This window comes from Cygnus atratus, chromosome 8, assembly GCF_013377495.2.
Source record: "Cygnus atratus isolate AKBS03 ecotype Queensland, Australia chromosome 8, CAtr_DNAZoo_HiC_assembly, whole genome shotgun sequence".
In the NCBI taxonomy this organism is placed as follows: Eukaryota; Metazoa; Chordata; class Aves; order Anseriformes; family Anatidae; genus Cygnus; species Cygnus atratus.
This window is the reverse complement of record NC_066369.1, coordinates 29,668,106-29,685,668: the sequence shown is the minus strand read 5'-3', so window position 1 is coordinate 29,685,668 and position 17,563 is coordinate 29,668,106. Positions and strand designations below refer to the sequence as shown.

The following is a 17,563-nucleotide window of genomic DNA, read 5'->3' as shown; positions in this document are numbered from 1 at the left end:
CAAGAAGGAGAAAGTAGTTCCTCTTCTGAGTCTTGGCCAGCTCCTCAGCACAGCCTCAAAGGGCTTCCTGATGATCATAGGAAAGACTAGGGGAAGGAAACAAGACTGAATAGGCATCAGCATGTGCCATGTAATGACATCTAGGGTTCATTTTCTCAACATAGATGGATTGACATAAGTGACTAATGGAACAAGGATCTCCAACAGGTTCATTTTTGCAGTCTCTGACTGGGAAATACCAAGTTTCTCAAGTGGCCATAGGAAGGGATGCTTGGTAAGAGGAAGAATGTACTACTATTAAACTGATCAACGCTGCAAGTGGGCCTGCCTTATACTAGAGAAAGGGAATTAAATGCTGAAGTCTAGGAACTGCTGGTCTTTATATACACCATTACTCTGATAGCTGGGTTGTTGTCACTAACTGCAATGTATGTAAAAACAGCCTTTCAAACAAGTTCTGGGTGCATAAGAAAACTATGTTTCCAAATGCATGGATCCTCACAAATATTTTTAATCAGTTAAACAATGTGAGGTAGTGGAGACTTCACATTCAGGTTGCTATTTCCCCTGCTCCTCTTAAAGCGTTCTCCAGAAGTCCACATTTTTCTCTCGTTTCCTACTGTCCCCATTATACCATCTGACTCTTCGTAAGTCATTTCTATATGCCTTTTTTTTTTTTCCAGCCCTTCTGTATTTGCCAGGTATTTGGCTTTGCAATCTTAATTTAATTGCCATGGCTCACACAACCCCATCAGAGATTTCATGAAAGCATATGATTGTGGCTATTGGCATCAGCTTTCATCTAATTCTGTGAGAGGATCCCAAGAAATGAGAAAGCAGAAAACCAAAACCTGATCTGCTTTCAGGTAGGGCTTGCTCAGAGTTAGTGTTAAAGAAACATCCCTACATCCTGAAACATCAGGGGTTCATTTAAATGATGCCTATTAATCAGTGGTAAATTCGAAATTCCTATATCTTATGCTTAGTTTTCAGAAGAGAAGTTTGACATTTACTAATGTGATCCCAAAGAAGTAAAGGACTACATGTAAAGTCTCAAAAAATCCTCATTTCCTGGGAACATTTTACCTATCTAACATTTCTCAGAACTTTACCCAAACATATCAGACTGGTTCAACTGACAGACCCACTTCTTAACTACAGCGTCATCTCTTTGTTGAAGTGTATTTACCTCTAAAAGGGGCAAGTGATCATAGTCAAGACACTTTAGTCACAAATACAGGAATGTGTAATAAACATTATAAAGTGCTTCTGATAATCATGCCTGGAGTGATGCAAGTTTTTCTGCATGTAGGAAGGGGCTACAGCTACTTTATGTGTTTCTGATGGGATATTACAAGTCTCAATCAGTGACTGTAAATTCTTTGAGATCTTCAAATGGAAGATAAAACGGGTCTTTGTCCATTATTTATTTACTTATTGACTTATTATTTATGTGTTGCTAAGCAGCTCCATGCTGCCAAACCATATTTCTCATGGCGTCTTTCAGCCTGTGACATTTATATTTTATTATTGACCTCACTAAATGACATAAAATACAAGTTCTACTGCCTATGAAAATATGCCTATTCCAAATCACAAGTTCACTTCTACCTGCTGTAGGTATGGAGGAGTCAGACTACCGGGTGTTATTAAATCTGTTATTGGAGGGGGAGGGCGAGGTGGCAGGAATTATCCTTCCATCTCAAGGCAAGAATAAATATTTCAGAGCACACATGATTCTAATTCCATTGAAGCTCATCTGAAACATCCCAGACCTTTTATTGGAAATGAGATGATAATGTATGGTGGCCTGCAACAGATATACCAGTATTTTAAAACTACTGCTATTGGGCCAAGTAATTATGCAGTACAGCTGTTGCATGCTATACTGGATTTCTGGGTGTTTTATGAGTTTGTGGTGCTGTGCAGCATAGAAGTAAGAGGATTTTTCAGAAAGCTGAATTCTAACATTTGATTATGAAGGCCAGTCTTGTCTTTCCCCTTCTTGTAGTAGCCAATAACAAACTAACTAACTTATAAATTAAGTCACATTCATTGATTAGGCTAGTTCTTCATGTGTATAAAGCAAAAGAATAAGAGACAAAGTTATATATTGTATTCAAGTGAATGATCAGGTAATAAAGAATCAGCTGATTTTAAACAGCTTGTAGTTTTCTTCAGATATACAGTACTCAGGCCCTTCCCCTGGAACAAAAGAGCAGTTCTAGTAAAGACACAAGTGATCCTTTCTTCCTGGGAGCACTCACTGATGTGGTAAAGGGACTTTGTGGTCACACCTGCAGTGCTCAGATTTCCCCACCAGCCCAACATATGGGAGAGAGGTATCAATCCATCCGCCTTCCAGCTCCTCTTCCAAAAAGCCTTGCCAGCCCCTTCAAGCCCAGATGATTGGATGAAATTTCTTTCTTCATAAAGTTGTTTGAAGTCTTTAAAAGGGTCATTTCGTGTCGCTCTTTTCTCACTCAGGAAAAGACCCTGCACTCCTCACCTGTCCAAGGAATTAGTGGTCTGGGGAAGCAAAACCACTGCTCCTTCCCAGGCACAAGGGCTAGTCCATCAGATCAGACTGACAGTGGATTGGCTTCGCTAGGGCACAATGCTCTGATACCTCCTGCATAAAGTGATAATTAAGTTTACTAATAGCTCATTAAACATTGATCAATCTTCCTAGAAATAGTAACATTATAATCATAATGAAACAGGATCATTTTTATCAGGTTGTTTTTGAGTCCATTATAATTGGCTTCATTACAATTAAGAAAGTATTTTTTTAAAAGTCATTTCCCTGGAAATGTTATAGAACAGTTTGTTCTGCTAGAGATTTCTACTTCAGGCTTCTAGGTTGCTTTAACTCCCTGCATGCTGTAAGCCTTCTCCTAGCATTTAAGTGATGCAAGTGCCAGTTCAAATTATGCAAGATGTATCCCACCCTTTGTACCCCAAAGGTACTTATTCTCAAAATTGACCATATTAGAGTACTAATTGGCTAAGCCACCATGCTGGCTGATGTGAAATGCTTTCAAACACCATGAAACAGCTGTGTTTATCGGAAATATGAAGAGTGACTTTTTAATAAGGAGATCTGGCAATAATCCAAATTTGTTGAAAGGAACTTACACTTCTGTGTATAATACAATACAAGAGGTAAAGAATGGAAGCCTAAAACAATAGCTTTAAGCCCAGAGATTTTTGTGATGAAAGCAGTTACCCAAACAAGTAAAAAATAATTAAGAAACTTGGGCTGGGATTTGCAGAGGTCCTGGGAGAATTCATTAACTGCTTTTCAATTTCAATGGGAGCTGTGTCCCCGTAACTCTTTCAAAGGTTTCTGAAAGTCCCCATTTTTCTTACTGCCCATTAGGAATAGACTTTAGGGTGATAAATGTAGAGCAATCTTGTATTCAGTGTAGCAAGGACTTGCCTCTACTTACATACTGAGATGCTGAGGGTAAGACTGACCAGTCTAGGACCAGACCTTCGAAGGGAATTCAGATCAGTGGAAAACTTATGTATGACTTAAGTCCTGTAATACTGCAAAGTGGCTTTTTAGTAACATGTCTATCAGGACAATGGGTAAGCTAAATTCAAACAGATCCTGTCTTGCATGCCCATATTTGCAGTGACAACACTCAGAAATCATGAGGAATGAGGATGAAAATAGGCCTTACCCTCTGAGCATGGGTAAGATTGAGGTATCACTGACAATTACTTCCACGTTGTGTCGGTAGACATAGCTGAAATATTCAAAATATAATTAGCTGACCAACGCAAGAGAGATTCAAATACCCTAAATGTGATGGATGGAGGATCTGTTCCTGCCCATGGACATCAAGAAGAGGGACTGAATTGCAGAATGTTCATCTCTCAGCTCCTGAAGTCAAGTGCAGGTGGGCGGCTAAGCACTGCTGAAAAAACAGATCCATGGTAACTCCAAGTCAGGGCTGGCTGTCAGCCCCTTTTTGTTGCTCTGAAGACCAGAATGGTGTAAGGCACCTGGGCCTGTTGCTCAGGAAATACTCTCTCTGTAAGAGATTTTGCAGTAGCAAGTGGGAAGCAGAAGGACATTTTGCCCACGGAGTTCCTAGCAAAAGGAAAATATGCTTAAAACTGTGTTTGGGCTCGGGGTTTATTGTGAGTATTACTCTGGATTGTGAGTATTATAAGCTGCTTTCGAAAACCTGTAGAGCTGAACTGAGTGCTGGTTTCAGATTCTGGCACAGGAAGAGGGCCTGTTAACTTTGCTATTTTGAGCAGATTCTTTTAAAACATGTTAAAATTCTTCTACCTTTGGGTGATCACAGTACTGCAGAACTGATCACAGGTATAGAAATAAAAATCGTACCTATAGAAAGCATTCCTCTCTTCCAATATGGAAGGTTGAGGTGAAAAAAATATATATTTAACCTATTTGTAGAATTCCTATTTCACATCAAATTCTGGCAACTTTTGCATATTGTTATTGTTTTTAATACATACGATGTATTCACATATATATGATAAAAACTACTGCTAGGAGAATATATCATGTCTCTCTTATAATGAAATGCAGTTGATAAGTTTACAATAGAAATGTAAATTCTGTTAAAAACCACAACCTTTATGTGTGTGATGATATAATTCTGCTTTGATACTAAAAAGGGCATGGTAATAGAATCTGTGACTTTGGAGTGATATATTGCTGTTAAGTTAATAGGACTCCACATTCCCATTTCTAATATCAGTGTTTTTTTCCCCTTTCATTCTGTAGATGGTAAGCTGATACTACATAAACATTGTTAAAGCTATAGTTCCACGCTACAGTAATTCACTTAACTTTAACATGATTTATGGTTCTGTCAATAGAGGAGGTTGAAAATCCAGAGCTCTCATGCTTAAACATGGGTTCCATATTTAAAGCAATAATGTGCTTTTTGTGTGTGTCTGAAGCTAAAAGAATTCAGCATAAAGCAGAGATAAAAATATTATAGTTCACTGCACTGTTTAAAGCATATAGTTTAACTTCATGGATAACATCAAAGAGAGCAAAGAAACTGAACACTGAATCAGTAAAAGCATGGGTAAAATACTTTGGTCCCGCAGCACTTTATTTTTATATTATTTTTTAGGGATGCATGAAATCCTATTAGTATTTTTAACACTCCCCTTTTCTCATTCTTTTGCTCAGTTAGATCAGCTCCTTTTGTCAGGATGAGTTTAAATCTGGGTCCACTGTGTTAATCACCCCCCATTCTTCTTTCTGGCACTTACCCTCCAGGCATTTTGCCTCTTTAGGAGATTAAGCGACCAAGTCATCTTGTTGCTCTAACATGTCCTCACTGGAGCAACATATTAACACAATTCCTCTGCAAAAGAGCCCTCTTTAGAAGTTTGCTGCAGGGATGACAAATTAACCCAGCATGGTGTCCCACACATCTATCTCAGTACAAATTATTAGTGTAATAGAGCTTTTAGTTATGCATTTATCTAGTAATTATTGAACGGTTATACAAAACGAAGCTGAGCAATCATGGCCCTTTATGAGGCAATCTCAGTGGGTGGCCTTACAGTTAATTTAGGATAGGACTGTCTAAGCAGTTCACTCACACACAAATTAGCTGAACAGCCTGCTCCTTTAAATATTTCCTATGTCACAGGCTAACTCTTTACAATACAACAAAGGTAGAGTTTTAATTACACGGTTCCTGACTTTTGTTTAGCTGAAGCTTTAACCATTTGCAAGCCTTCCTCTCTGTCCTCCCCTGCGTAGGATATGGGAGTAGATGGAAGTTTGGGTAGGGCATCTGGTAATTACTAACCCTGACCTTGAGGCCATCTGTTAGGAAACTGCTGTTCCTTAAGATTCATATCATTTCAAAGCAAATGAAAGGAAAAAATCAAAATCTTCACCTACGCAGTCAGCTAGGTGACAGGTGAGCCCTCCCTCCTGACACTGTAAATCGGGAGTGTTGCTTTGCACTGTGGCTGGGTTGCCTCATCTGTTGGTCAGTGTGATGCTATTTTGGTTTCTACCCAACTGTCATATACATTCCTACCCTTGTGGTGTGGCTCTCCCTCTCTTGGCTGTCTTATATTAACATTAACATCCCTTGATCTGAGGTGTCTGTCTCAGAATGAACTTCCACCGCTTTGTTTTTGTCAAAATTCAAAGGGAAGTAGGAGGTTATGTATGTTATGTGGTTTGACAGCTGACAGCTTCGAGGTGCAACCATGGATAGTTGAACAGAATAGTATGTTACAAAACATCCTTTCACACTGTCTAGCTCTGGAATTAGCAGGAATTATCACTTTTATTCACCTGAAGTTGCCCGACAGGACAGCTAACAGACACTGATATTTTGGTGACCCTAGGAGAATTTCGAAGGGCACAATGTCTTCCCAGATATGTGGCATCAAGTTTTTGCCACTTAAGCACTAACAGAGAGAACCATCCTGTCCAATTTCCCAGGTAGGCCTCATCTTGATAAAAATCTCAACAGCAATGCTTATTATGGAGGAAATTAATATAATGGGAACTAGTCTACTAGTTGACTTTCATCCCTTCTCATTCTGCTGATACTCTCAGTTCCTCGGGTTCTTCACTTTGTGCTTTATTTCTGTGCTTTGTAATAGTGTTTCTCCTTCATTTATCTTCCTAACATACCATCTCATTCTTTTTTTTTTTTCTTTCCTTGCCTTTTCTTCCTTGCTTTTTGGCTTGCAGGATCTATGTTGTCATATTCTGTGGAAATGCATGAATGCTCTGCAGCACAGGCTGCTGTATATCCTGGGTTTACAAGATCGTGGTCAATTTAACGTTTCAGCCAGCTCCAGATATAAAGTCACTAGAGTGTAAGTAGCAATACATGGAAACCTAAAACCACTTATGTAAATACTGCTGTCACCCATAGTATTTAAATCCTTCACTGTCTGGTAAAGAGTTCAAGCAAGCTAATGTCTGGGAAACTTTGTAAGGTGCCAGCAATACATGATGGCTTTGCAATACTAGAATACTGTGGTGAGAAACTGACCACCAAGTAATCTGTCTTGAAGGTATCAAAAGTATGCTGTGTAGGAGACAGAGATCTAACTGCTTGAATTTTCAAGGCTTTGAAATACATTCTAAAACTGATAGTAGTGCTAAAGCCACCCTATAGGTGATCAATTTACCATCTGCCAGGCGCTGAATCCTAACCACACTGGTCCAGAGAAGACATATGGTGCATTCATAGAGTCATGCCCAAAAAAACTGCCATCATCAAGTGAGGCTCCATGAATCACTTTGCTAGCTTAAAACCAAAGAAACTTGGATCTTACCACCATCTGTTGGAACTACTGAGGAGTCACTGAAGCATTGGCATCCATGTGCCAGCACTCACTGCACATCTGGTGCTTTGGTCAGCCAGCTCAGATCCTCTCTGCTGGCTACTGCCCAGCTGGGTTGGGTACTGGCAGCAGCACCAACGCAGATAGGAAACTAGTGCACAGCCCTCCACAACATAGTACAGCACAGACAATTTCATGAGAACAGAGGTTTTCCAACTGGTTCATTGAATGGAGCACCTTATAGCAAAGAAATCCTCTTAAGGATCTACTCCTTCTCCAAGAAAGTTTTGTTTCCAAAGCGACTCAATGTGGGTATCATTGGGAAGAGCATTCAGTATCATGGGATATCCCCAGTTTAAGACATGTACCGTGTTCTAAAGAATGTTTGGAAGTGTGGGAAAGATTCAGGAGTATTCCTCAGAAGTTATAAATCACTGGTTGTCAATGACAACACCTGCCATGAATAGTCTACAGCTTCTTCTCTACTGTCTATTTTGATCATGCTTTACAAATGCATTCCATGTACACATCCAAGTGATAAACTTGCACATACGAACATCAGAAGGAGACTGAACTTTCTTGTAATCATTCAGTTGGCTCAGGAGCTTACTCTGATGGTGACCTACTTATTCATGACTTTCCTTTCTCCAAAATGCAGAGAATCTCTGCAGAATGAGGATCAAATCCAGCTTTTACCTTTCTGAAGACCATTCAGAATGACCTGCCATCAACCATTTACATAATGCATATGTATCCAAAGAGAATGCAACATGTGTGTACTACATTATATCCGTTATTTCTGCAAAAAGCTACAAGTTCCAATAACTAAGGGTGTATATGAATTGCTCAAAGGTTGTATCTTCTTATATGATTGCATTATGCTCTTTACTTTGCCACGTACCTGAAAAGCTTCTCTCTTCTGCTTACTCTCCTATAGTACACTGAAGGGAATAGGACAACAGAATAGAACAAAGCTGGATTTGCAGAAAATAATCTGTCTCAGCATATTACCCTTTACTAACACAATGAGTGTTGTAGAAGAGAAATAAACACAGCCAATGTGCTGTGGAATAAGAATACTGAAGAGGCATGTCCAGCAAAGAACAAAGAATGAAGTCTGGAACAAAATTTTTCAAGGATGATGACACTTAAGAATCCACGGATGGATTCAGAGGGATTTTTCGTGAAAGTCTTTAAGACTTTGTTTGTGAACAAGTATAAAAGAGAAGACACTCCTAACAGATGTTGCAGAAGAACAGTTTTTGCTTAACCTATTAGATACCATGACAATTAGAAAATATGTTACTTTTTTATGGAGACATCCAAACAAACAAAATTTGGGAAAAGGAATCGTTGTATTTGCTCTTTCAAATTCTGTCAGTCTTTGAATGTTCTTCTCACACGGATGATTGGTAACTCCAGGTGCACAGAAAAAGTCTTGTGAAAACAGACTGTAGATGGGATTTAAACAAGATCTCAATAGTGACACATTTCCTGTCTAAATCACACAAAAATCCAAAATAAAGAGGGTCTAAATAGGGGCAGACAAAGGTGTTTAATGGTCTTAAAAATGATGTGAGGTAAAACAGCTAAATAAAGAAAGGACCTATTAACTAATCAATCGACAATTCAAATCTGAAAGGCTAAACTTCTAAAAGAGAGGAATTCAGTGTCAGCTGATGTGCCCTGCATATAATGTTAATGGAACATTCATATTATTCCTACTTATATCATCAATTATCAAGGCTTTTAAAAGATGATATATTTGCCAGATAGCTCAGATCCAAAATCCAATGGAAATAAGCACAGAACTTAGATGCCTAAATATCTTCTGAGGATCTAGGTGTGTCTCTCTCAAGGTAATAAATAATTTTTATGGGATTAACCACAACAAATCAAAATACATTTAGTAGATTTAACAAAGCTCAAATAACCATGAAGTCCAATTCTGACCTCACTTCAACTTAGTGCAATCCCACTACTTCACACCACATCACCTGGCACTGTGTGAAGAGGCTACTCGTGGTTTATGTTGCTCTCAGTAAAACCACACTTATGCCAAGCAGATATTTCAAAATAATTTCTAGCGTAAATTGCTAATGTCTTTTTATTCTTCACCATTTGACAAATTTCTTAACAATCTTCTTTAAATAAAACAAAATTTCATAGCAGAAACATGTCACAAAGATTCATCCTTATCTTTATGTCTTCCAAAGAGGTTTGTAAGATGATTCATTCGTTGTTGTATGTTACTATGCCCAAGTGTGTTCCTTTTCAAATGAGAACTGAGTACTGCATTTAGTTTTCTAGGTTAATGCAAGTGCATTTTTTCTAACAAAAATTTATAAGCACATCTAGACCCAAAGAACATCTCTGTTACTTGGAAAGCCAGTTGGAAGAGTACTGTGAAGAAAACCAGCCAAAGCATTGCAGGAACCAACTTCAAAGGAGTCCAATAACAAGGTGGTTCTTCAGCACACCAATACCAACAACACGAGCACTAAATGACTCGCAGAAACAAAGCAACAGTGTTGAAAGACAGGCATGGTTCAGAAGTGAATGATGAGTCCCTGTCTCAAGCAGTTAGACTGAATCTATGTTATGCATTGATACAAGCACTCTATGACACTCTATGTAATATATTCTGTCCCTTTCCCAACCCTCTTCAAATAAAACCCCAAGCCCCCAAAAACCAGCATTTCCACCTTAGCAACTGCTGAATTGTCATCAGGAGTTTTACCAAACAGCCCAGCCTCGCAAAACCAAACACAGGTCTTGACAACTAAAACCTCCAGGTTATTGAGCTTTTGAAGCACGGCCTCTCACGGGATGTGTCACACGTGGTGATGACTTTCCGTGGAAAAGCGCTGGGGCAGTGGGTGCTGGAGCTAACGTTTAAGCTGCCTGGGGGCTCTTGGGTTAAGCCTCACCTCTGGGTCCTGTAATGACAGGTCGATGGTGCTGTGTGAAAGCCGTTCCAAGGGAGGAGGTCTGCGAAGGCGAGGGACTGCTGAAACCAGACTTCTCTGACTTCTTTAATGTAGTTGGCGATGGCATTCCTGGCAAGAATGATTGATAAGTGCAATTTAATAATGCTAGGTCATGGAACGACAGCCTATGCATTGTGAAAGTGGGTGCAGAAGCAGCTAGATAAACTTAAAGGACAAATGAAATTGAATACAACAGCAAGCTGAAAGCTCACTTTTATTTACGGTCTTTTTTGAGGCAGAAGTGGCCATGGTTTGCTGTGAGCAATGAGTACTAGAAGGCAGCCATATTTTTCTTTTAAATCTGAAATATGGATAAGATGCAGCTTATTATTGCTACTGAAACCTACTCTGCTTTATTTTTAGGAATGTGTAATAGCTGGAGCATTTGGATTTTTACAGGCTTTTTATGAATTCTGTCTTTCACTTACTGGTTCAGTAGATTGTTGAAAATGGATCTTTTAAATGTGCTGCAAGACTCAAGGCACAACTAGAGAATGAAGTTTGCAGAGTCCAAACTCTGCCCTTCCTTACTCTCTTGACTTCAAAGGTATTTGAAAGTAATACATTTATGTGGTTCCCTTTTGCTTTCAAAAATTTTTAAAGGGTGAATGGTATTTTTGTCTTTATATTAGAAGCCACAGTGGAATTATTTCAGAGTTGTTATTATGCCCTTGAACTATATCAAAGGCTTCCAATGAAAATCAGAGTTAAGTTGCCATTGGGTGAAACCTCTCCCATGGACAGGCAGAAATGGTGTAATGCCGATATGGCCATTTTGTTACATTCTAAGCGAATAACTCTTGTTGATATCCTATCAAGCCCGTGGTCCTTTGAGCTTCTACGTGGTATCAAAGAAATTAAAGGAATGAATACATAGGCTCTTAAAATCAGAGTTTTTATTATGTATGATTTATGCTTAGATAAAAGGATACTGCAGCACATAGATGATGATGTATGTGCCTGTATTATTAACTATATTTTTATAGATGTAGAGGCATATGGATGTTCTGATTATCTGCACATACCCGGAAAATATGTAATTTCCAATATATACAGTACATCACACATTTTGCATATCCGTAGGGATATAGCAAAACAAAGTTGCAGAATTGCTGAGGTTTCAGGTGAGAAAGCAAAAACTAAGATAATGTGGAAGTTAAACTTCCACCAGCAAAGTCATTCAATCTTATTTCCAACTCTGTATTTTATAGAATTTAATTGTTAAAAATGGAAGAGAAGGGTCTGGACAATATTATCTCTAGACAATATTATTAACTTTATATTTAATAACACTAGTTTTATAGTCCCTGGGATGTTGATTGCAATAAGCAGGAGCCTTCTTGTACTTTATACACTATACTGCTGGGGTCTTAATGGTTTCAGTGAGGTTTTGCAGTTTATATTTCAGAAAGTTAAATAAAGTAAGAGAATGGTTAGAGGTACAGTGCTGTAGTTACAGCTTTCTGTCTTGAAATTGTTGGCTACACGGGTTTGCTGTTGTGATGGTTGTTTCCTAATACCCAGAAAAGCTACATACATAATCTTTTAAAAATAATAGTTTGGAACTGACATAATATTGCATAAGAAAAATGTTTGTTTGTTTGTTTTTTTTCTGTATTGCTCTGAAAGATTTTGGGGTACAGACAAAAGCATGAGGGTTGAGGTTGAACTAAGGTATTTCAATGAAATACTCCAATACAGCCTGCTGTATTTCTGCTCAACAGCTTGCTGGGATGTAATTTTATTACTGCTCTTTGTTCCAGTGGCCATACCAGAACAAGGATACTCAGAAGTAAAGGTGCTGTTGCCCCAGATGTCCTTATGATGGAGGAACTGGGGAGGGAAACACCAAATGAGTGTGACCCCCAGCCCTAGGCACGAAATCAAGGGCCAGTGCCACCATTTGTGTTCCTGGTGGTGGAGGAGCTATGTTGCTGGCAGCAAGGCCATGGATACATCTCTGATGAGTTGGGTTGTGGAAGGCTAGGGATGCCTCCAGGGCAGTTTTAATGTAGCACGCTCCATCCCTCTGAGTGCGAAATATCACGGACAGAACAAGCCGCCGTTTGTGCGGAGGGATTACCCCAGTAAAAGATGCCTGCTGCTAGCTGCTCGAGCGGCGACGTCGTGCAGCGCTCCTGCATGGCGGCATGAGGCTGACGGGGAGGACTGCAGAGCCTGCCAGCAGGGTGCCAGCAGGGCACAGGAGGACCCGAATGGAGCTCATGGATGTAGGGCTTGGGGAAGGGGTAGAGAGACCAGTGGGATGTGGTTTAAAGCTGCAGCGAGTTCGTGTGGTTGTGTCTAAGCACTGAAACTCGAGGTGCTGCAACAAAACTGGTGCATGACCTTGAACTGCGGCAGTGCTGAGCAGTGCCACGCTTGCACGGGGATGGATTTTGTGAAGTTGAGACAGCTGTTGGCATGTTAAAGTAGAGATTTTGACGTAACGCTATGTGTAGAATTGAGTGGAAAGCCAAATCGAAGCACTGATAATTGGTTGCTACTTTTATTATATTCGTTTGTTATTGTTCTGATTACCATCATTATTACTACTGCTAATTTTTTTATTTCAGTATATTCTGAAATGTGTTGGTTTGGAACAGTCCAACTCTACCATGTTTTTATTTTGTTTGAGGTTTGTAATGACACATTTTATCGTGAGTGATCATATCCATCAGATCTCAAGAAAAAAATGGCTGCCTCCTAGTTCAGAAGAATATGCAAACAGGAGCTTAATTACATCACTTAATATTGACCAAGAGAAAGAATGAGATGAGCTTGCCAGCTCATTTCCAAAGCATGTTTTGTCCTTTAAGAGGGGAGGGTATGACAGAAAGTTAGGCAGTGCAAAGCAATTAGCATCATTCACATTTTATGTTGCGCTAGCATGGTGCTCTAGCAGCAAAATTCAAACATTCTTTGAATGGGTTAATAAAAGAAGAAATACAGTCAGCATGCAAGAGAAAGGTTTCCAAGAACAAGCCAAAATATGTCCCATTCTTCTAAATTTATCACAGCCATGTCACATTATCCTTGAGACTGCCAGGAATGTCAATTTTTTTGCAATTTAAAAAAAAAAATATCTCATTTAGCACCATATGTTTGGTTAATGTGCCTGATATATCCTGCGTATTCTTTAGTCCATCCATTTCTAATACTCATTTTTCTTTTTTCCCCCTCGCTAAGCCATATGTTACAACGCTGGTCATTCTATTGAAGTTCCTTTCAGGAGCCGAGAGTGAAAGCAAAGGAACTCGGGTTTAATCACCCAGAAAAATTTACATCCGACTCTACAGCTCTCACTCTTAGGTAAGCAATCTCAACACTTCAGTTAGCATTGTAGGTGCCCGGTGCCTGCGAAAATCAGGCCACCTATGAGATAGCATGTTGTATATGCACTACTGTGAGGCAGGAACTAAATGACTAAGTATAGAATTAGGTGTTTAATTTTTGGCACCCATGTTTGAGGCTCTTGGCTAGTTTTAAAGGTCTTCTGTTTCATACCTAATGAGTTTTAACACATTTAGTGGTCCCCAGTCCTCAGCTTCCCCTCCTGTGTTGCTCAGGGATGCAGGAAATTAAAAAGTTAAAGCTGAAGCTACCACGGGCAGAGCCCAGGGAGGATGCTGCTGCCTTGCACGGCTTTCCTCAGCATTGCTCCCATGAGGGAATGAATATCGGGGACCGCTGCACTGAGCACCAGATTTCAGCACTTTGTGTGGCAGTGCCAACCTTTAAGGACACCTCGGAGTCCCAGCTCTCCTCTGCTTCCTCCGTGGTGCAGGGCAGCAACAAATTACTCTGTCCCCCAGCCTGTCTCAGCTGTGCTGGCCGGTGAATAGGGAATGGAGCCAAGGATCCTCCCCGTTCCCTGCCTCTTTCTATCCATCTGCTCCGAGCAAGGAATAAACAAGAACAGCCAGAACACAACGGCTGGGTAACCCAGGTGGGGTTTTAAAGTGTTCCTTACTATTCTGCGCGTCGGACTGTGGCCCAAATCACAGTCATACCTGGCGTTTTTAGGAAACACAGATTTCATAATCCAGGTCTGATTCTCCTCTAAATGTTATTTAGAGCGCAACAGAAGAAAATCAGACTTCATCTATTTTCATCTTATGGCAGCTTTTAAATACAGAATAAGTGGAAAAGTTAATTGCTAAATAAAAAAGAAAATAAAGGGACTTGTGGCATAAAACACAGATGGAAGTCTGAGTGGGTGTGTTAGTTTAATTTACTGTACTTGTATTCATGTGTCTGTATAAGTATATATATGCCAAACATATATGGTCTTCGCCTGCTCCCATTAACATGAATCAGTTTTTTTTCACTGGACAGAGGGAACCAGATCAAAGATCCTGATGGTGCTAAATGGAACAAGATGTATACTTTCGTATTTTTTTCCAAAAGGAAATATTAATTTGACATTGGTTTTTCAGTTGAAAAGAATTTTAATTGCAGTACACAATAAGCAGAAAATTCAGACAACAATAATCTTGAAACTGTTAGCAGCGTTATATTTCTATCAAGGAATTTGAGTGCTTTTTTCAACATTAGAGCTTTCTGAATTTTCATTAATTTGGCATTTCCCTAAACACACACGTTATTTTGTTCATTCCACATCATGCATCACACCCTTTTGCTCAATGCATAATGCAAGCGTAAATGGGATCCTTGTCCTTGAGAGACTCTGGTTACTGGAGCCATTGCACGGATGTTGAAGTCCCGCAGTAAGACTTTCCAAAACTCTGCACTTCGCAAACCTCCAGCCCAAGTTTAACCAGTGAATGCACAGGGATACTTCATGTTCCTCATCTTCTAAGGGGCACTGGAGCATTGTGACGTTTTTAATTCCTCTACCTCCTTATGTCTGCTAGTACTAGAAACGCACCACATAAGAGTCTTCCTTGAGTACAGCTAAAGATCTTCAAATTTTCATGTATGAGGCTGATATATATTTAAATGGACCAGAAAATGATGTGTGAGAATTGAATGCACCAATCCTTCCCAGAGCAAATAAATATCTATTAACCAACTTCCATAGCTATGCACCTTACTAAAATTATGATTAACTTTGATGAAGCGAATGCAGTCACAGCAGTATAAGAGGAGAACAATTCCCCTCTTCTCCAAATTTACAGCTATATCCATATCTATATGTTCATCCAATTTCACTTGTTAATTACTAACATTATTCTGACTACACACATCTTACACAGTAACTCCATATCAAGTCAGTCACATTGGTAGACCAGCTTATATTCATCTCCAAAGATGACTTTTGGATAATCACCCCAATATTCCCGGTCGCTCTCTGTCACTAGGCTCTTGATGAAGATTTTGTAAATAACAAAAGCTATGAATGAAATATGGTTTAGGTCTTCATTCCCAAGGGACACTATAAAAAGGAATCACGGAAGCTCAGATATTACCAGGTGGACCATGAACTCAACAACATGCAAAACAAATAGATGATGCATAAAAACAAGTTGGCTGTTGAATAAAAAACTGGTATGTGGGATGACTTTTTCCAAGGATTTTTCATCCTTATGTGAAAATTATTCCAGCAATATCACTGAAATCAATATCAACAGAAATGCTGATCAGCTGCTTTTTTTTCTGGGGAAGCCTTAATTTCAAGTTTCTTGAAGTTTTGATGGCTACGCTACTGTCAGTCATAGTAAGTCTGCTCTACTTATTGCTGAGCAAACTTTATTTATCTTCTGCTGAGATATGATCACACTAGCTGCCATCCGTCAGCTTACTGTACTAGTTGCTCCAGTATGCGCAAAATACAATGCAGATGGAAATTCACTCATCCTAATGAAGCGCTCTTTAGTTTCTGCGTTTTGGATGTGTGCTCGCTCCTCTGATCACGTTCTGATTTACCATGATCACTGATTAACTACCTGCCAGTGAGCACCTCACTTCACAAAACAAAATCCAGCTTAATGAACAGTGATTTTACAGAAGTAAAATGAAAGCTCCCCATCTATCCACTTATCAAACTACTGCATATGCATCACCAACACACACAACCAGTTTCCTCAGAACTCGACATCTGACGGATCATCAGGAAAACAGAGCTAATCTATCCATACCCATCAACATCGTATCATAGGTGACTGCCAGATACTTAAGAAGCTATCCAAAAGAAATGTCACAACTCTTTTTCAAGACACTACAAAAGAAATGTTCCAAATAAAATAAAGCAAATGCACGTACAAGTAAATGAGCCAAAGAACTTAATAAAAAGAGATTGATTAAAATGAGGACCAGAATGTTCAAAAAGGACTAAGAGAGAGAGGTGCCAAAGGTGCATTAAATGGATTCAATGGCTTTAGGTTTTAAATGCTTTTGGACTCCTCAGCAATTTTTAGCCAAAAATGATCATTCGGGTTAGAATCAGGATTCTGATGCCACTTAGGATAGAGACGGTTGAAATTTCTGCTTTGTAAATGAGTACTGCTCCATTTACAAAAGAGAAGTATCAGTTTTACCAGAGGAAAATCTTCTCTACAGGTTCTTAAAACTGCATGACACAATCTTCATTATTATTTTAAAACTCTACCCCATTAAAATCTACCTTAAATATTTTGGTGTGATGTTTCTATACAGCGTATTATCTCGTCTGCTAATATCTATGTTTACAGCATCATCTGGATTGTTTTAGCCTTGTAAATTAGCCTTCATCCCTGCTCTGTTGTCCAAGTGATTCTTTCAATAACTAATAAAGTGGTAACCAACATATTGGCAATTTCTTTAAAATATAATTAGAATTTTATATTTGAAAACTTTAATGAGAGGTGTAATAAACAGCAAGATAGTTCAATTTTCTCTCTGATCTAATGTTAGTTTCAGTGTCATTTTGCATTGTATAAATATATATTTTAATAAGAATATTTTTTTCTAATGACGTCTTTAAACATCCAGTCATTTAAAATTCATTATTACATTTGTTTCATTTCAAATGTTATCTGAGAGTTTTTCGGCATACTTGGCAGATTAGATATAGCAGCAGGAACAAGCTGCAGCCATCCATAGGAGAATATACCTTTATGTGGGTGCTTTGGGGATGGAACATCTATAGCTGTTAGGCAAAAAATGCCATCATAAATTTGGATGGCATTTACAAAGCCCTCTAAAAAGTCTTTGCATATGATTATAGCTGAGGTATGATATTTTTGCAAGTAAAAGACCCAGAATAGATTTATGTTTCAACTATATCTTCCTGAGATGCATATGGATGC

At 39.0% G+C, this 17,563-nt stretch overlaps 1 protein-coding gene across 5 annotated transcripts in view; it reads right to left on the bottom strand.

Moving 5' to 3' along the window:
* NFIA (nuclear factor I A) overlaps positions 1 to 17,563 on the bottom strand; it is a 244,299-nt gene that overhangs the window by 36,587 nt on the left and 190,149 nt on the right. For 3 of the 5 annotated variants that reach the window (XM_035564481.2, XM_050712197.1, XM_035564482.2), the window contains one exon: positions 10,254 to 10,382. The exons of the other annotated variants lie outside the window; for them this stretch is intronic. In XM_035564481.2, coding sequence (XP_035420374.1) covers positions 10,254 to 10,382 — 129 coding nt within the window. The remainder of the gene's footprint in view (positions 1 to 10,253; positions 10,383 to 17,563) is intronic. 5 annotated transcript variants of the gene reach the window in all.